Source organism: Vombatus ursinus, unplaced genomic scaffold (assembly GCF_900497805.2).
Source record: "Vombatus ursinus unplaced genomic scaffold, bare-nosed wombat genome assembly UNPS02014847.1, whole genome shotgun sequence".
In the NCBI taxonomy this organism is placed as follows: Eukaryota; Metazoa; Chordata; class Mammalia; order Diprotodontia; family Vombatidae; genus Vombatus; species Vombatus ursinus.
The window spans coordinates 5,908,653-5,929,147 of record NW_020954625.1 but is presented as its reverse complement, the minus strand read 5'-3'; the positions used below and the strand labels follow the sequence as shown (position 1 = coordinate 5,929,147).

At 40.3% G+C, this 20,495-nt stretch overlaps 1 protein-coding gene and 1 non-coding gene across 3 annotated transcripts in view; both read left to right on the top strand.

The window, feature by feature from the left end:
• CCAR1 (cell division cycle and apoptosis regulator 1) overlaps positions 1–20,495 on the top strand; it is a 52,151-nt gene that overhangs the window by 15,567 nt on the left and 16,089 nt on the right. The window contains exons 3-15 of one of the 2 annotated variants that reach the window (XM_027840635.1): positions 2,894–3,066; positions 3,464–3,508; positions 4,697–4,729; positions 6,041–6,234; positions 8,825–8,939; positions 9,046–9,238; positions 11,662–11,761; positions 11,891–12,052; positions 16,281–16,506; positions 17,043–17,156; positions 17,662–17,828; positions 18,576–18,786; positions 19,623–19,706. In XM_027840635.1, the coding sequence (XP_027696436.1) occupies positions 2,894–3,066; positions 3,464–3,508; positions 4,697–4,729; positions 6,041–6,234; positions 8,825–8,939; positions 9,046–9,238; positions 11,662–11,761; positions 11,891–12,052; positions 16,281–16,506; positions 17,043–17,156; positions 17,662–17,828; positions 18,576–18,786; positions 19,623–19,706 (1,817 nt within the window). Of the gene's footprint in view, positions 1–2,893; positions 3,067–3,463; positions 3,509–4,696; positions 4,730–6,040; positions 6,235–8,824; positions 8,940–9,045; positions 9,239–11,631; positions 11,762–11,890; positions 12,053–16,280; positions 16,507–17,042; positions 17,157–17,661; positions 17,829–18,575; positions 18,787–19,622; positions 19,707–20,495 lie in introns of both variants that reach the window. The other variant, XM_027840634.1, reaches the window with a different exon arrangement.
• On the top strand, positions 17,444–17,509 carry LOC114026969. Its single transcript, XR_003567188.1, has one exon. It is a non-coding gene; the product is annotated as a small nucleolar RNA SNORD98 (small nucleolar RNA).

Genomic DNA, 20,495 nt, shown 5'->3' with positions numbered 1-20,495 from the left:
TGGAGAAAATACTGACAAGGATAGAAATGAAGTTCAAAAAAAAGTATCTCACTCCAGCATTTAATTAACTGTGATCTCATCCATGTGGTTATTTATTCCTTTCAACCTATTTGCTTTCCTGCAGCTGATGCAAATCATAACTCATCCATGCTTGTCTATTTTATGTGACTTTTGTCCATGTCCTCCCATAAATTCAACACAGCGGTCTCCATCCAATGTGTCTGGGGCCTTTTTTGCTTTCTCTTGACCTTTCAAGGACATCAGCGGAGTACAAGGGCTGTCCATAAGTTATCCCTTGTTCACACCATATGACCAGTTTTCATGTATAGCAAGAATGTCAAGTGTGATATGATTGGGTTTTTCTAGTTTTATGTCTACTGTCATTGAACAAGAACCTGGAGAGTGCTGATAGCCAAGGTCTCAAACAGTGGTGTCAAACTGACGTGGAAACAGGGGCCACTAAACTGTACACAAAGATCCCTATATGTCACGCATTGACTTAGAAGACAGCACATTTTTATGTATTTCTTTTTTTTATTAATGCATCAACATAAAATCAGATAGGAACTACATTTTTAAAAAAAATTTTCCCCAATTACGTGTAAAAACAACTTTTAACATTCATTTTCAAAAATTTTAAATTCTGAATTCTCTTCTTTCCTCCTTCTGTGCCCCACTTCCCTGAGATGGTAAACAATTTAGTATAGGTTATATGTGTGCAATCGTGCAAAACATAGAGGAGCCATATTTTAATCAGGTCCAGGTCACACTTGGGAGTGTTGCGGGCCATGTGTTTGACACCTCTTGTCTAATAACCATGTTATTCTTGGCACCCTCTGCCTCCTTTCCCATCACTTGGCCCCTTAGTGGAAAGGGGACAAACAGGACATTTGAGTCACTGGACATAGTTCCACATTTCCTTTTCTACCTATTACAGATTTTCTGCCTTCACACTCTCTATGCAGTTCATCCAAACTGCCCTCTTTGTTGTTGCTAACATATGACATTCTGTCTCATGCTTTGGTGCCCTTGCGCACTATCCTGGATGTCCCCTCTGCCTAGAGCACACGCTTCCCAATTAGAACTCTGAGTCCTTCATTTCCTTTGAGACTCAACTCAGTCACCACCTCTTGCTTGAAGCTTTTCCTGGTCCCCTTGGTTACTCGTGCCTTCCTCCCCAAGGTTATCTTGTATAGGTTTTGTACGTCCATGTATGTGTCCCTCCTTTTCACCCAATAGAGTGTAACCTCTTCCAGAGTATTGTTTTTAGCCTTGCATTCCCAGGGCTTTCTTGTGCCTGGTGCCTGGCTTGTTTAATAATACTTGTCAATTGATTAGTTGGATAATATTTGAGTACCAAGCTGTACCTCCTGGCCCCCTTACCCTTACACTGGCCTTTTCTTGAGTCTTAAGGGAGACATAGACATTCTGTCCTAAGCTGACATCCACTTCTCACTTAGCGTGAAAGCAGACTAAGAAGAGAATGGACAGTGAAATCAGAGTTTAATAGCCCTTGCAGTTCTCACAGTCTAGGGCTTGTTTTGCCTTGTATTCTCCCTTTGCTCCTTTTTTAACACTTCTGTTCAAAAAATAAAATTAAAAATCTCTCCAAACAATTCTGGTCTTGAAGTGCAGCAATAAACCATCTTAAAAATTCTTTTTATCTTTCATTCTGCGTCAAACAGGTCAATTGGAATTTATGAATGTTTCAAATGGAATTTGCCCACTTTTTGACATGAAAAAGCAATATTCTTCTGCAACCATTGTAAACTGTGTAAAAACCAGTTTTCAAAGGTCTGGCAATTCTAATCTCAGAAGGGCTAAATTAGATTGTGGAGCTTCTTGAATGATCTGTGTTTGTGTTCTGTATAGAACATTGTCACCACATGGTGCTTGTCGCCTGAGACCATCACCATGGTAGTTGTGAAATATTTCATGTCTTATATTCTTTAAGCTGGTTACTTTGTTTATTAATTGTATGTATTTAATAGCCTTGCATAAAAGTTTACATTGCTTTGTAATTATTATTTTTTTTTTTGGTTCTTAATTAACCCTACCTGCTGCCTTTTTATTTCAAGACAGACAATCTCTGATTTTAACATCCCTTAACATTATAAATATTAAATATATAAATATGTCATTCTAACTCAGGAAAATCAGGAAAATAAAAAAACAGAGTTCTAGAGCAGGGGTATTATGAAGGGAATTTGCTCTGTGAAGTTTGGATTCGGTCAAAGGGCCGCAGAGGACCTAGAAGGTCACATGTGACCTCGAGGCTCTGTTTTACTTCTTGTTCTTCCTATAGCAGAGCACTAAAATCTCTAAAATCTGTTGTTATTTTAAGTTACCATGCTGATATACATATTTTACACTCAGCTTAAGCTTGCCCTAAGTAAAGTAGAAATAGTTAAGAATTCTCTTCTGTGGAAGTAGAAGGCTTTTTTCAGTAGTGCTTCCAGACCATAGCAGATTAAAAGTGTTTGAAGATTTAAGTAATAAGTACAAGTTAACAAAAGCAGCATAGACTTTATCTTTCACATTCTTTCCTTGTAACAAATGTCATTTTAGGCATTTGGCCTGAGCTGTGGAGCTTTATAAGTTGTGGGTTGATTGTGGGACATCTCACTTTCAATGGGCTTGAATGTTCCATGTCTTGGTTTAACACAAAGCAGTGTATTCATAATCATTGGGGGCCTTCACTGCTTTTGAATCCCTGAGGTTCAGCTTTGAGTTTACCAGCTCATGATGTGTAGCCGTGAGCCTCAGCAGCCACCATCCCCCACCATTGCATGGTCTGAGACTTTACAGCTTACAGAATTCCTCCCCACAACTCCCCTGGTAGGAAAGTTCCTAGAAGGGGCCTAAATCACCCGACTTCATTTTGTTTTCTTAGCTGCTTTGGGAGTTCAGCAGCCATCGTTACTTGGAGCATCCCCTACCATCTACACTCAGCAGACGGCCTTGGCAGCGGCGGGCCTTACTACACCAACTCCCGCCAACTATCAGCTCACTCAGACCGCAGCCTTGCAGCAGCAAGCAGCAGCTGCCGCCGCTGCTTTACAGCAGGTACCTCTCCAGCAGTTAACGTAGTTGGTTTAGAGTGTGAAACTCCTGTTGAGTCTCCAGAGAAAATCTGAGTGATGAAAGAAGAGGTATTTCCTTATTCAGACATGGTTTTAATGTTCTTAGATGGGGCTAGATCACATGTGTGATAGTTTAAATAAAATTTAGAAAGAACTTTTTAACACAATGATATTTTGGTTATTCAGGTCCATATGGAAGGTCCTTAATACATCAACAGTCACCATTTTCTTCATTTTAGCATAGAGAGATTTAACTGTTCACAGTTTCTATAAATGTAATTCTTACTGTATTTAAAGTTTGGGTTGAGTCTTCTCAAAGTTAGTTAAGCTTCTGGATGCTACTTTGAACAGTGTTGTTTATTTTTCATTCTTTTTTCCAGCAATATTCTCAACCTCAACAGGCCCTGTATAGTGTACAGCAACAGGTTTGTTCCTTTTTTCTTACTTAAAAATATACATGCTTGATTTTTTAAAGATAGCTTTGTACTTTGAAAATTGATATATTAGCATTTTAATTTCCACCTGTTACCTTAGAAATCACTTTACCTTTCTAGGCTCACCTGTAAAATGAGAGAGTTGAACTAGATGTCTTCTGTGACCTTTTCCATGGGCCTAAGTGTTTTGAACTCTTTTGGGGGTGATTAAAGGGTGGAGTGTGAACAAAATATTAAAAAGGTGATGTTATAGGGAAATTTTATTATTTTAATCAACTGAAGTTATGGACCAGACTAATTCTCAAACTAAGGTAAGATTTATCATGGAAATACCCATGGACAAATTTCATTGCTATTAGGAAAAAAACACTAAAATTTGATGCCCTTCCAGTTAAATTCAGGGGTGCAAACCATTTCTCCAAGGAGACTGTTCCTACCTTGCCTTGGGTTCAGTTCCTGTTTGTAGTGGGTGAGTGCCAACCTCTGTCCTCCCACTATATGCCTTGTTCATGTCCTAGCGACTCTAAGCTGTTGTCTTGTACATGGCTGCATGGTTTTCCATCATTCTGGCATAGTCTGTTCTTTAGTATTCTCAGTGTACAGATAAAGTAACCATTCAGAGCTCTGTGGGGCTGAATTTTCACAAACAATGGAATGGGTAAAGTTTGCAAAATATTTGACATGCATCTCATTGGAGACCCATGACAACCCACTGGTGCTTCAAGTATTAACACACCCATTTTATACATGAGGAAGCAGGCTCAGCGAGGTTAAATGGTCACTTGGCCTAGGTCAGAGGTGAAACTTGAACCCAAGTGCTGCTGCCACCAAGTCCAGCATGACACTGTCAGACTGCGTTGATGAGTGTTGCTAAGGGACTGATTTAGTGAAAGGTATTAAGTGAGAACAGCAAAATGGAGCCCATAGGAGTATAAAAACATGAGGGGTGTGTGTGTGTGTGTGTGTGTGTGTGTGTGTGTGTGTGTGTAATAATTTATAATAAGTAACTTGGATTGTTTGTGACTAGAGTGGAATTGGAAATTTAGTCATGGGTAAAAACTTTTTGCCATTTTAAAAGCATATATATGTGTATATCACTAACATTTGATATATCTTTTTGACACATATACATATATATTATAGCTATATAATTCACTTGCTTTTTTCCCCTATTTTTAGTTGCAGCAACCTCAGCAGACCTTGTTAACACAGGTTAGTTTGGCTTCATTCTTCCTTTATTCAGAGGTCAAAATGATGAATAGATGAGCCTTTATTTTCATTCCATACTTACACAAATAGATGATGGATAATGTCCATTATACAAGAAAAAAAAATGTCATCTAATTATTTCAGGTTTTCTGGTCATTAAAATCATTTTAGTCTAATTCTAACAATAAAAAAAGAGGACTTAGATCGATTTCACTTGCATGGAGATACTGAAATTAGTTGTCTTCAAAGCCCATCTGTATTATATTTTTGTTTTCAGGGGATTTCTTTTGGACAAGTAGTTGAGATGTAATAGATTGCATTTGTAGTTTATGTGTCAATTGTATTTTAAAGGGATGCAAGTTGAAAACCCAATAATATCAAACATAGAGCTAACATGTAGTAGAGAAGCTTCATTTTTTTTCGTGTGCTCAAGCTGCTTAGAATTGAGATGATTCCAGATTAAAGGGCAAAAATCAAATAACATGTTACTTTGACAAGTGAATTTTGATACCCCCATTTTCAGCAGACTCATACACTTTATTTCCCAGTGCATGATAGTCCCAGTCGAAGGGATCCTTCACATATGACTCCTCTGCCCCCTTACCACCTCTAGCTTAAATCTCTGCACTTTACCTTCTTTTGCAGGTCATGGGAAATATTTTAGGGCTTTTAGTCTTCATCTGGTGGAGATTACAAATCTAGCAGTGTGGTACCTGACTAGAAATTGTCCTCTCATCCAAAGAGATACATTCAGCGGGGCTTGTCTCCACCAGACCTACAAACCACATTTGACCTTATTTGGGAGCCTCATTGCATTTCTTGATGTCTTCCCTGCCCTTCATACTGAGTGTGGCTCTCCATTCCCAACACACACTCCTTCCACACTGATCTAGCTCCTCTGGTTATTTCCCATTTCACTTAATTTTTTGGAAGAATTGATTCAGACCCCTCCCAGTCTGCCTCCTCTGCTGGTGGCTCTTTCAGCTTTTGTGACTCCTGAAACAGGAGTGGCCTGGGGCAGGCTGACCCTCAATCCTTCCCGTCCAGTTAAGGGGAAGGAGATTGAGAGAGGGACATTGGGGGTGGAAAGTACTTTTCAAAACTTATTTTTTGTTTATTTCTAAATAGTCCTTACCATTTTTCCTCCATCTCATACTTGAATAAGCCCATGACCTTGTTAGTGTATATACTCCATCTTGAAGTACAAGACGAAGCATGATGCAGCTCCTGTGGGCACTTTGTGCCCACGTGCTCTCGAGAGGCCAAACAAGGCACATCCTAAATAATTTACTTTGGGGGTCTCTTTGTTTCTAGCCAGCTGTTGCCTTGCCTACAAGCCTGAGTCTGTCCACTCCTCAGCCAGCAGCACAGATTACTGTCTCATACCCAACGCCACGGTCAAGTCAGCAGCAAACTCAGCCTCAGAAGCAGCGAGTTTTCACAGGAGTTGTTACAAAACTACATGATACGTTTGGATTTGTGGATGAGGATGTATTTTTTCAGCTCAGGTAAGCTGTGTACTTAGCCATGGCCATGAGCAAATGTCTTCCACAAACATTAGAACCAGGATTTAGGAGTGCCTTAAAGGACCAAGTTAACTCCATTGATCAGAGCATTCTTTTTTTTTATATTAGTAAGGCAGAGAAAATAAAGATAGTAGGAAAAAAATTTTTTTAAGGTATAGTAAAATTATAATTTTTGTGTGTCAGTTGACATGCCTGGTCCTGTTGGTGTTAACTGTGTAGGTGAAGCATCCTTCTTTTTTAGTATTGCTTCTCTGTAATAATTTACTAACAATAAGTTATTTTTATTCCTATGTTAACTATATATAGTTCTATACGATCTTTATATATGTTATCTCACTTGATTCTCACATCAACCCTGTGAGGTAGGTTCTGTTATCTCCATTTTACAAACGAGGAAACTGAGGCAGAGAGCAGTTAAGTGACTTGTTCAGGGTCACACAGCTAATAAATGTTGGAGTCAGAAGTTGAACTCAGATCTTCCTGACCCCAAGTCAGTCAGTCAGTTAACTTATTAAGTACCTACCATGTACCAGGTACTCTGCTAAATGAGGATATAAGAAGGGCAAAACAATCTCTGCTCTCAGGGAGCTTACAGTCTAAGGGAGGAGACTACATGCAAACAACTATGCATACAATATAGACCAGAAAAATTAGAGAGAATCAGCAGAGAGAAGACACTGGCATTAAGGGGGACCAGGCTAGGCTTCTCGTGGAAGGAGAGATTTTTATCTAGGACTTTGAGGGAAGGTTGGAGATGGAGATGAAAAAGGAGGGCTATCCAGTCATTAGGAAAACCAGTAAAAATACTAGACCTGAGACATGGAGCCCTACACAAGGAACGACAGGGAGGTCGATGCTGCTGCATCACAGGGTCCATGTGGGTGAGTAAGGTGTGTGATGTCTAGAAAGGTAGGAAGGAGCCAGGCCAGGAAGGGCTTTTTATGCTAAACAGGATTTTGTATTTTATCCTGGAGGCAATAGGACCTCACTGGAGTTTGAGTAGGGAAATCACTTTGGTGGCTGAAAGGAGGAAGGCCTGGCATGTGGAGAGACTTGAGGCAGGCACACCCACTAGCAGCTGTTGCAGTCATCCAGGTGATAGGTGATGTGAGGTGATGAGGGCCTGCACCTGGGTGGGGGTGTGTTTGAGAGGTGATGCAGAGTGAAATCAGCTTTGGCACAGGATGACTCCTAGGTTGTGGGCCTGGGGGACCAGGAGGATGGTGGTGCCCGTAATAGGAAAATGAATATTTCAGATATGGTGAGTTTGAGATGTTTGCTGGACATCCAGTTCTAGATGTCTGGAGGCAGCTGGAGATTGGAGACTGGTAATCACTGTCCTTGTGCCACCTATTGAATTGGATTTTTGCCCATAAAACCTAGTAATGGTAGAGGAGTTCATTTCATTCGCAAACATTGCATAAGCACCTACATTGTAACAAGCCTTATGTTCAGCACTAGGGCTTTGAGGGAAAACAAAAAAGTCCCTGACGTCAGGGAATTTTATTTTCTGCTGGGGGAACAAACACAAAATATGTACAAAATAATTTTGGAAAGTACAGTAAGACTAGCAGAGATCAGCTAGAGATTAGAGGAGGGAGAGCACTTCGGGCATGGGGCACAACCTGTGCAAAGGTATGGAGGTGGAAGATGGATTGTTCTGTGTAGGAGGCTGTTTGGGATGGAACAGAGTATAGGAAGTGGGGGAATACCATAATCTTAAAAAGTTAGCCTGGAGCCAGACATGTAAGTAAATGTTCAATAAGCTTGTTAACCCACTTCTAGTAAATTACCAGTATTATACTTTCAATAGTTAATTGATATTTTTAATCATATTCATGGACTGACATGCCATGAGATTAAGGAATAAAAATATCAAATCTTTGGTTTTGGATGAGAGGAAATCAGAATAATTAACATGAAAATGCAATAAAATATCAAATAAGGTCATAACACAGTGATGGATTTGTGACCTTGGAACAGCTACAAATTGGTCCTTCAGACTCACTTTGTGAGTTTGATGGTACTAATAATGTTTTTGCTTTTACAGTTGATGATGGCATGTAATCAATGTTTTAATATGAGAAGCAAGGGGCTGAGAGCTTTGTGTCCTTTTGATGGTTTTCAGCCAGTCTCACCACAACTCTTCAGGGCCCCCTCCAGCTGCCATTCCTTTCTCCTCTCTTTTAAGAGCAAAGACACAAATATTAGCGGGATGAACTGGAAAAGAGGATGCCCTCAAAGAATGTGCTGAGGATTATTGTAGGAGTCAAAAATCAGAGATGTTTATTTGCCCACGACCACCTTCTACATTAGACACAAGTCTTTGGCATTCTTCAGATGTCAGTGTGGTGTCTTAGAGGGGATAGAGCCTTGGCTGCTCGTTAGGACTTGGGGGCAGAGCACGTGCCCCTCAGCATTGACAGAGGGAGCTTCCTCATCAGGAGTGCCCCATGCTCATGACTTCACCAGTCCAGTAGGAAATAAAAGCAATGGCCTGCCTCCAGCACTTGGCCCTGCTTTTAGGAAATGGCTTTCTAACTGGAGGTCTCAACCTGCTTTCTGTTTGCAGCGCTGTCAAAGGGAAAACCCCCCAAGTAGGTGACAGAGTCTTGGTGGAAGCCACCTACAACCCCAGCATGCCTTTTAAATGGAATGCACAAAGAATTCAGACCTTGCCAAATCAGGTATGTGCATGTGGACTGCAAAAGGACAGTCAGGATGTTGTAACAGAAATCTTCCAGCGCCTAAGGGCTTCTTCTTCTTTTTTTTTTTTTTTTTTTTTTTGGCTAGAATCAGTCTCAGACCCAGCCTTTACTGAAGACGCCTCCAGCTGTGCTCCAGCCACTTGCCCAGCAGACTGCATTTGGTGTTCAGGCCCAGCCTCAACCGCAGTCCCTGTTGCAGGCACAGATTTCAGCTGCATCAATTACTCCTCTGCTTCAGACTCAGCCACAGCCTTTGTTACAGCAGCCGCAGCAGAAAGGTACCATGTTAAAGAGATCTGTGTCTTCTGTGGGGATGGTTCAGACCAGTACCTCATTTAAAGATCTAACACAAGAAATGTGCAGCTAATTGCAAAAGGAGAGGGAACTTTTACGTTCAGTTTGAACAACAGAGTTGAGCATAGAGGAAATATAAAGACACAGTCTTTTTTCCTTCATTTTTTTCTTCTCTTCTGTCAATCCCAGCCAGGCTTCAAAACTCACTGTTTCTTCATCAGAAATGATTTCATAGTGCAGACTGTGAATTATTTTGATTTGCTTTTCCTAATGAACTCATGAAATGACATTTCCTTATTTAAGTGTTTGCCTACTGATTTAATGCTGATTTAAATGAGATTGTATCCAACTGTGCTTTATGAGTGTGATTTAAGGTGTGTAGTTGTGCTTACTATTTACCTTCGAGAGAAAAGCCACTGCTTTTTCTGTGATTTAACATTTAAATAGACAAAGACAGAATGTTTAAGCAGTAAGATCTAGTGTACCTTATGAAGCTACAGCACTGATTTTTATCATTCCAACTTCTAAATTAGTTCTAGTCTGGTCATTGGGCTTTGAGTTGTGTTTAATTGCCTCTTATGTTGCAATATGATAATTATTACTTAAATTTCCCAAAGGTTAGACAATTTTTTCCCATATTAAAATTTTCCTATTCGAGGTATTCCAAAATTTAGTTTTTTAAAGATGGTTGTTTGAAACTTGCAACATTTTCCCATAGAAACAGTATTTTATGGTGATGGTACCCACTTGGTCTCTAGATGTACATTTAACCCATCATATAGCTGAATTATAGTACATTTTTCTTACTGTTTTAATGGGGAAATGGGTCCCAAATTTCAGTTAGGAACTGAGTCCTAATCTCTAGAAGACAATCTGCTTTCCCCTGGGCAAGAAGGGAGTGTACTCCTGTTGCACTGAGGAGGATGTGGGTGCTTCAGGTGGGAGGTAGAGGTACACTGGAAGGGGAGGCTGAGATGTCTCTCTCACCCAGATAGTTGAGTCCTTGGACCACGCATATTTGAGGGCAAATTGGGGCTTCCTTGTGCTTATATTTTAAAGTAGCTCTGATGATGAAGAAATTAACAGTCCATAATAAAATCGAAGCCACCCACTTGCTCTAACTTGTATTCTTCTTAATGAAAAACCGCATGTAATCCTAGCAGTAATTTGTCATTTTAATGTTCTTTCGAGATTTATATTGACTGACTTTTTCAGAACTCTTTTATAAGTTTTGTTTTGCTACAACCTACACACGAGAGGTATAATTTAAGTTAATAGTACATACATTAATCTGTAGTTTATTATACTCATCATAGACTAGTCTCAAAAAGGCAAAGACTCGATCAGGAGGGTCAAGTTTACCATGTATCTTGAGTCACCAGCAAGGATAGGACTGAATGCTTTTTGCCAATCCAAACTGAGATTCCTGCTTTTCCGTGCACATCACTTTATATCTTGAAATTGTGAAATTCTGATGCTCTTGATTCTTCCTCCTCACAGCTTCACTCCGATTAAGAACTACAGATTGTAAACCAACTTGTAACTAAGGTTTTCAAATGTTAGATACATTCATCTCTTCTTTTAATAGTTTGAATGAGGGACTTTTTTGTTTGTTTGTTTTTTTCAGCCCTGAACAGTTAGTACAAACATTCTAAGGCTAGTAAATTTTGCCTGGTACTGTTTGGCCTGTGCTAGCAATTGGAAAAGAGAAGAAAAATTTGAAGTCTTTCTGGCCTTTGAAGAGGGATTGTCTTTGTTTTTGTGATTTTTATTTAGTTAAGTTGTAGCAGTTGCATTCCCTATATCCACAGTTCACATTTTTAATGGCTGCATTGTAACCAAAGCATTTCTTGTTTGAATAGTGTGTGGCTTTTGCTTGAAATAGTTATTTACCCCCAATTTATTTACTTATTTATTTATTTATTTTTAGTTTTCAACATTCACTTCCATAGCATTTTGAGTTCCAAATTTTCTCCCCATCTCTCACCTCCCTCCTGGTACATTCTGATTGCCCCTCCCCCGATCTGCCCTCCCTTCTATTAACCCCCACCCCCCACTTCTCTTATCCCCTTCCCCTTCTATTTTCCTGTAGGGTAAGGTAGATTTCTATACCCCATTGCCTGTGTATCTTATTGAAATAGGTTTTTAATAGCTATTTCTAAGATAACCTGTTCTTTACCAATCTATGAAGAATGTCATCAAGAAAGTATTTAGTGTTTGATAACACCAAATTATTAGGCTGATGATGCCTTTCTTTTTACCCATTTAACAATTCATAATCTGTATATATGTAGGCAACTATAGACAAAATTGAGCTAGGTGATGGTTTTGTAATTTGTAAAAAATATGTCCTAAAGTGTGTCTGTATCTCTTTAAGCTGGTTTGTTACAGCCCCCTGTCCGTATAGTTTCACAGCCACAAGCAGCACGAAGGTTAGATCCGCCGTCCAGATTTTCAGGGAGAAATGACAGAGGGGACCCAGTTCCTAACAGAAAAGATGACAGAAGGTACGGTGTTTCAGGAACTGTGGCAGGGACTCTTGGTTGTTGCTTTTTTTGACCTGTTAAAATGATTTTCTTTAAAGATTTGTTCTCTTATGCTGGAAACAAGTAATTTTTATGGTACTTTCCTTTAAGTCGTGAAAGGGAGCGAGAGAGACGTAGATCTCGGGAAAGATCACCTCAGAGGAAACGTTCCAGGGAGAGATCTCCCCGAAGAGAGAGGGAGCGGTCACCCCGAAGACCCCGGCGTGTTGTTCCTCGTTACACAGTTCAGTTTTCAAAGTTTTCACTAGATTGGTAGGTTCTCGTTGGTCTCTTTATTATAATAGCTCCTGGTTATAATTTACTAGAATTTTGCATGCTAAGATTGTTTTTAAATTTAATTTGGTTGTCTAGAGTACAGTGCTCTTATGATTTATTGAAGGGCTGATGATGTGATGTAACCCTGTTACTTCTTTGCCTGCTACCCCCTAAAGAGCAACCACTGAATAATGTGCTATTGATTCAGAAAATAGTGATGTTGATTTTCCTGAGTGTGTAAAAGTCTGTTTCTCAAAGTTAGACCCTGTGTTGTTTGTGACCTTGTGATGAAGAGCAGGGCAGGGCAGGGCTCAGCACAGCCTGGGCCTGGTGAGCAGGAGCCTCACAGCAGAGGAAAGAGGCTCTGGGGGTTAAAAGCTTACTAGGACACCCCTGAACTTGACTTTATCAAAACCATGCTTGTTGTAAAAGCCCCTTGAGGGCCGGTGGAAGGCCCAGTGACCCTGATGCAGCCTGAATACGTCAGTGGTGGTTAGCACACTAGTATGAGCAAGTATGGAACATATTTTAAAGATGTTTTCATCACAAATGATTAAATTAAAAGTTCTGAAGCTTAAGTAGAAGGTAAAACTTAAGTCACCTTGAAAGTTCATTTGTGGATCACATCGTTCTTAGTGGTTCCAGGTAGTAAAGCTTTGCTGGAATCAGCCTGATATTAAAAGAACAGCACTTAAAAGTCAAAACCTTGAGTGTAGGAGCATTTTCCTTCTGATTCTTCTAGCATATTCACTTGCCGCATTTCACCTTATTCTCAGGGGGATTTAGGCACTGAGAAAAATGTTTCTTAAAAATTAGCCCACTTAATCATTTTGTTGTCAGTTTATTTGCCTTGTATTCATTCTTAATTTATCATTTGCTCTGTTGATGTCTTTTTGCTTACAACCACACTTTACACATAGGCGACATATCAAAACACTTGACTGTTGAGAAGTCCTCCATCTGCAGAAACATTATGAGGCTCACTTCCCTTTAGGCATAAAGTGGGCAGTAGGGATGAAGTGAAAGCAAGAAGACAAAACCTGTGAGCTTTCTACTTCTGTTGCTCTGCCCTTGGAGAACATTAGCATTTTCTAAGTATTTTCTTGAATGTGAGTTCTCAGAGTATAATACACAAAGTTTTAAATGCACACAAGAAAACATTCCAAACCCAAGTATGCATATGTGTATATGTGTACTCCAATCCCTTGCCTCTCTATTAGTACTAAACACTATATATTAGGTTGGATCAAAGTTTACAGTGAAGTTTACGTGCTTTTAGGGAGAGAGGAGCTACCTTTATCCATGTCATATTACTTTATACAGGGTGATATATTACTTATAGAGAAGGCAGAATTCTTGAGAATATTTTGAGTAGAGAGACTTGGTTTTTTTCCTCATCACAGAATTTAAAATGAGAAAGACTTTGGAGACCTTCAGGTTCAGCTTGTGCCTGAACGTGCATCCCATCTCTGTCACCCCGAGCAGACGATTCTCAGAAATATCCGATCTTGGTCTCTCAGTCCTGCGTCACCAATGCCTTTTTGGTCACTTCAGACTGTTTATTGGCACATCCAGAGCACCTCATCCCCCCCCCCACCTCCCTTCTCAAACTTGTTGCCACAGTCCTCCTCTGCTTCTGCTCCCCACTCATGTTCACTGCACATCTCTGGCTGCTGCTGAATTTAGTTTCTGCCTTCTCCACCCACCTAGCCACCTCATTCAGGTCCTCCCTGCCTCAGATCTCCTCCCACTCTCACCCATTTGCTTTAAGCATGTGACCATATCATTCCCCTCAAAACTTGTATGGCTCCCTCTTAACTTCCTGGGTCAGATATCAACTTTGTTTGGCATTTTAAAAAACTCATTTCCAGCCTCACCTCTTTCTGCCTCTCCAGTCTTCTGCTTCAGCCCCTCATGCTCTCTACAGCACACCATCATTGTCCTCCTCGATGGTGCTGTTGATAACACACGACACTCATTTTCTGACATTTTCCCCCATGCTGAGAACATGCTCCCTTCTCACCTCTGCCTACTGACTTCCCTGGCTTTCTTCAAGACACTGCTCAATGTTACCTTTGGCAAGAGGCATGTCCTAGGCCCCTTAGCTGCCAGTGTCTTCCTTCTGTGCCATCCATCCCTTCACCCTGTTTGTCTCCCTGTCTCCCTGTCTCCCTCTTTCTATATACACACACACACACACACATTAAAAAAAAAACCATAAAAAACACAAATTTGTATAGATACAGTTACTTCTTTGTTGTCTCCAACATTAAAATGTGAACTCCTTGAGGGCTGGAATGGGGTTTTTGTCTTTTCTTTAGCATTTGCCATAGTGCCTGCCACATAATAAGCTCTCAGTAAATGTTTGTTGATGGACTGGTTGTCTAGCTTTTGCCACTAACTTCTAACTTTACCTTTCTCCTTTAAGAAATATTAAAATGATAATGGAGTTACTATTTTTCTCAATTTGATTTCTAGAATTCCTGTTATTATGTAATAGTTCACCTTACACCCCCACCCCCAACAGAAGGAACAACCCCAGATAATCCCAAATATTCACAGCAGAACTTTTTGTGGCAACAAAAAATAAAATAAAGTGGGTATGCCTCACTTAAGAAATGGCTAAATAACTTGTGGCATATAAATGTCAATCAACCAGCATTTACTTAGTGTGTTTTGTAAGAAACAAAATAAATGGGAGCATTCAAAGAAGTATGAAAAGACTTGATGAGCTGATGTGAACCAAGCATAATCAGGAGAACTGTACAGACAGTGAGTGTAAGATAAATGAAACCAACACAGAAAGCAGCTGAACTCTGACAAAAATCTACCTCCTTACCCCTCTACCCCACACCCTTGCATTGAAAAAGATAGGAAAACAAACTGTGATGACAAAAAACAGGTATTTTGTACTCTGCACTGTGAGTGCATCCATCCCATCTCTGTGAAGAGAGGGGCAGCCCGATCCCTCTGCAGTAGTGTTTTGTCATTGATCTGTAAACTCTGGTTAATTTTCATGACGAACAGATGTTGAAATGGACCTTCCTTTTCTCGATAGCAAGGTGAGGACTCTGAGCACAGCACGAGTGACTGTTGCTTTTGCCAAACTAATGTTTGGCTTCTGATGGTGACAGGACAGGACAGACAATGATTGCTGTGAAAATAAAAGGCATTGATAGGCCTTAAATCATTGACCCTCTTCATGAATATCTGCTTCTTCACATTTATTACTCTTGCCATTAGTTCTACATTTTTTTCTTCACCACAAAATGTATTTCTTATTTTATACTTGTCTTTGCCATACTTGTCATTTCTCCTGAAAAGTACCTACCTACTTTATTTTCTACTATTTATTTCTGCTTTCTAAAAAACAAGTTTGGTCAAAAGTATTTCCCAGTAGAGTTCTTTACTTTCCTGAGTCCACGGTGCTGATATGGGCACTTACAAAGTCCCTGCTGGTAGAGGGGGCAGGCAATACTTTCTCAACCTTTGCAATTTTTTTCAAATATAGCCTACTTTGAAGACAAATTTGGTAAATTAATAATCCTTGTAACTGTTTATGCCTCTTCTACTTAGTACCTTAATATATTCACTATTCATTGATTTCAAGTTGATTAGAGGAGCTAAGGTATGGATATTTGGCTTTGGAATGGATTGTTTTACTTAATTATTTGAATATGAATGTGTCTTAATTTTTTAAGAATTCACTGCAGACTGAAGGCTGAATTTGGTTATGTAATAATCTGATTGAGGAGCTCAGGAACTGAGCACTTTTCTTATTCACCTTACTCATCTCCTTTTGAAGATTGCAGTACAGAAAATAACTTTTTTCTCAGACCAGCTCAGACCCCGCCTTAAGAACTGTAGAGGGGAGACCTTGATTAATGGCTTTGGTTTCCAAAGGAACTTACCCTATATACTGTAGGCTTCCATATAAAGAAGGCAGTGGAGGGATTGCTGAGATAGCAATAAGTGTAACTTGTCAAAATGGGTGAATTTTTTTTACAGCAACTTATTTCTCAATAGATCCAATTTCTCCCCTTCCTAAAAAGTGCTTCCCCCCCCCCCCTTTTGGAAGGCATAACTATTGCTAAACTTAAAAGCATGATTTCAGTCTGTTTTTGTGTAGGTAACCATGTAGACTTAACTGTCCAGTATTGTGTGATTCCACACTGTGCCTATACTAAGCTTGCTACCATATTCATCATTCGTTTCTGTTTTGCAGCCCTAGTTGTGACATGATGGAACTGAGACGTCGCTATCAGAACCTGTACATCCCTAGTGACTTTTTTGATGCTCAGTTTATGTGGGTCGATGCTTTTCCTTTGTCAAGACCATTCCAGCTGGGAAACTACTGTAATTTCTATGTCATGCACAGAGAGGTAGATCCTTTGGAGAAAAATGTGGCTATTCTTGACCCGCCTGATGCCGATCACTTGTATAGTGCCAAGGTTTGTATTTCATCGGGGACTTGGACAGTTATTTGGATCAGAAAGGAAGAGAAATTATGTTTTTTAAGTAGCCTCTCTGCCCTTCATGCTTCTGCTCTCAAATTGGGGAGGCGATTGCTTATCCCTTATGTAGTTTGGAGGAATCTGAAGATGAAAGAAATGGTATCAGTTAATGACATCATGCCACGCCTAGAAGAAAGAAAGGTGCTGCTGGGTCTCTGCCTTCAGGGGCCCCGAAATGAAACTTGAGGGCACCTACCGCATAGCCAGTAGTCTTCAAGGGGAGCGCTTGGGACACTGCTTAGTGCAGATGGCTTTGTAATATTGGCAAAACACTATCAGTAGCATCCCTCAAAAAAAGATGAAATCAGTACAAATATAAGGTATTTATGATTCAGTACCACTGCTGTAGCATCATGCTCTGGGGGTACCTTTGTGTCTAAAAGTTGAGGGTGTATGTAGTTTTGCCGCTTTCATTTTCTTCCTTATCACTTTAGACTATTTTGACAGGATTGAATTATTTGACTATGTAATAGGTAATGCTGATGGCTAGCCCTAGCATGGAAGACTTATATCACAAATCATGTGCTCTTGCTGAAGATCCACAAGAACTTCGAGACGGATTCCAACATCCTGCTAGACTTGTTAAGGTAAAATGGCTCTCCGTTGACAGGGGTTTTGTTTTTGTTTGATTGCACTTTCCCATATGTAAAAGGGAAAACAGGTTTTAATTTTGGGTGATTCCAGAGGCCATGTAGCATACTTGGTATTAGGTTGTTTGTAAAATGTGAAGGTGTTGTTGCATAGAATTGTGTGCTGAATGTAACCCCATGTTAACAGTGGTGATGAAATGGAGTGTATTTTCACATCATTAAAGTTCTACCTTGAATTTGTAATTGAGAATAAATCTGGATATGAGGACATGTTTTGCAAGGATGAGTTGTGATGAGTAAAATCCTATTCCATTGCTGAAATACAGTGTGGAACATGAAGAACTGAGCTCTTCCTTGGGCCAATAGGCCCACCAGGGATAGTGAAATGAATTTTGTGAAGGGGGTTGTGTGCACGTTTCCTTTTCAGGCACTTGCATCATCTGACATTTGGAGCACAAACAATGTAACAAAACATTTAATCCATTCTTTGTCTTTGACTTAGTTTTTAGTGGGCATGAAAGGCAAGGATGAGGCCATGGCTATTGGAGGCCACTGGTCTCCTTCACTGGATGGACCAGACCCAGAGAAAGATCCCTCTGTGTTGATAAAGACTGCTATTCGTTGTTGTAAGGCTCTGACAGGCATTGATTTAAGTGTGTGCACTCAGTGGTAAGTACCAATCTTCTCCATATGACTGGCATGAATAGAAATGTGCTCATAGCTCATGTAGATGTGTCTGTCAACCAGCCTTTTTTCCCCATCTCATTCAGCGAGCTTTGGTGATGCAGGTAAACTCCTCAAAGGGAAGTCCCATTTGTAGCAAAAACTTGTTTGGTGCCAAAAGTGTTCAGAGCTGACTTGAGGACTAATCATGATGAATTGTAAGCGGAACTGTTTTGTTATGCTGTACTTCTGCAGGGAATGTATGTTGGAAATGTTTTTCATTTCATGCATAGCTGGAGAAGACCGACAAGAGAGAACTTCTTTCATTGTAATTCTTTTGTCATAAAGTAAACGCTGTAGTTGCTGACTCACTGCCCAGCCATATTTTCTCTTGAGGCTAATTTGTCTTGTGCGTCTTGTACTATTGTTCAGATCTAATTTGAAAAAGCTCTCACTTTCCACACGCACTCGATTTGCACGCCTTCTCTGAGGGTGCCTGGGAGTGTGGGGTGACTAATTGAGTGCGCAGGCCCCGGCCGCGCCACTTCCTGTGAGCACGCTCCGCTCCATTGAAGGGAGCCAAGCTGGACAAGCGCACCAAAGAGCAACTATGGCTTCTGTAATTTTTTTTTCTTTAGACCAGCCTGAGGTTCTGGCAGCAAAAGTTCTTTACTTGATGTGCTACAAGTGAACTAGGGTCTTTAAAGTGTATTTTAGAATTTTTTTTCCAACATGCTTCTTCCCTTGCAACAGGTACCGTTTTGCAGAGATTCGCTACCATCGCCCTGAGGAGACCCACAAGGGGCGTACAGTTCCAGCTCATGTGGAGACAGTGGTTTTATTTTTCCCGGATGTTTGGCATTGCCTTCCCACCCGCTCAGAGTGGGAAACCCTCTCCCGAGGATACAAGCAGCAGCTGGCCGAGAAGCTACAGGGTGAACGCAAGGAGGCTGATGGAGAACAGGCACTGAACGCTAATCCCTTTTTCTATTTCCGCTTCTCACAGGCACAGGAACACAGGCACAAATGCACATCACATGCTACACGATAAACACACATGGAGGAACATAACTGGTAACAGCGACTGGCAATCCAGCTTTCAGCAGAGTAGTTGTACGTTCCGTTCTCTTGAAAACCAAAAAACCAAAACCAAAACCAATTCGTCAATTATGCTAACTTAACGAATGCTGAGACCACAGAGGAAAGTAAATTGTGCTTAAATTGCACAAAGCTTTGTTTTCATCATAGGTCTAGTTGCTGGAATCTGGGACCAGTTGTTGAGCGAGATTCAGTATTAAGCCATTTTAAACATTTTGCCATTTTCTAAAATTATAAAAAATTTTCTTTTTCACGGTCATCAGTTCTAATCATGGATATTTGAAATTGGACAACCACAAGTCTGAGAGCTTTGAAATTTCAGGCTATGTGGCAACGTCTTTGGTACATTTTAAAGGTCTGACTAAATCGAGATTCACTCTGGGTGGCTTGAAAATTGGGGCAAGATCACACACTGTGTGGTTAGTGGAGACCATCAGTGTCTGTGCATCCCTGATATCCTTTGTGTTGTAATTTATCACCCTTTTGTGTTTCACAGATCTGGCTTTGATTGGCTGATGAGTGTCTTTGTGATCAGTTAAAGTGGTAGAATGTATGTACGTGGACTTGCCTAAACAATAACTTTAGGAGAAGACAATCTGAAACACTTGTGACCTTGCACAGATCAGCAACAGAATTTTAAGAATAAATTAATATCCTTTTAAGGCTTCAAAATAATAATTATACTCTAACTTTGTATGTCAGGATGAAGAAGAGAAGGATGATGGTGAGGCGAAAGAAATCTCCACCCCCACCCATTGGTCTAAACTTGATCCAAAGACAATGAAGGTAACTTTCTGAAGGTGGCACTTAGCTTGGAGCTTGGCCCCCGGGGGCTTAAGGGGACTTGGGTGGACTACACTGATAGGATAATTTCTGGATGGAAGGTCACTTAGGAAGAAAGCCATGATGGAGGTTTACCGAAAAGTGCAATTTAGTAGCCATTTAACAGTGTGTTATGTGCAGAGCATTCTGTTAGGTATTTGGAGAGATACAAAGATAAGTAAGAACGGGATTACCCAAAGATCTTGGTATCTAAGAGAGATAAGACGGGCTGCATATAACCACAGTGCCAAAATAAAAACTTAAAGAAAGAGACACACTACTTTGAGATGTAAAGTTGAACACACATTAAGCAAAAGTTGCTCATGTGGGCATCACTTTATTGGTTCTTACATTTTACATATAAAACAGAATTATGGCTAAGTTAAAGTTAGACCTTTGTTTATCTTTCTAAATCTCCCTGCCCACTTCAAAAAATGTATTATTCCTGGACATGGGCCTAAGCTGCCACTGATAAGCTTATGTTCTCAGAACGTAACTCTTCTTCAAAAGACATCTCCTTTTCCCAAAGAGATAAATAGCTCCAGAGTAGTCACAAGTTTCCAAAGAAACTAAAAGTAAAACCCGAGGATCAGGAAACCTCAAAGGCAGGGAGGTCTGAGCTGTCTTGTAGACCAAAGAGGAGACCAGGAGCAGTAGTTTGCATCTCTTGCTCCCCGCATGGCAGCCTTCATCACACCTCTTCAGCCCACTTCAGACTTGTTATACTGGGAGCTGTTAAGAGCTGTGGAAACA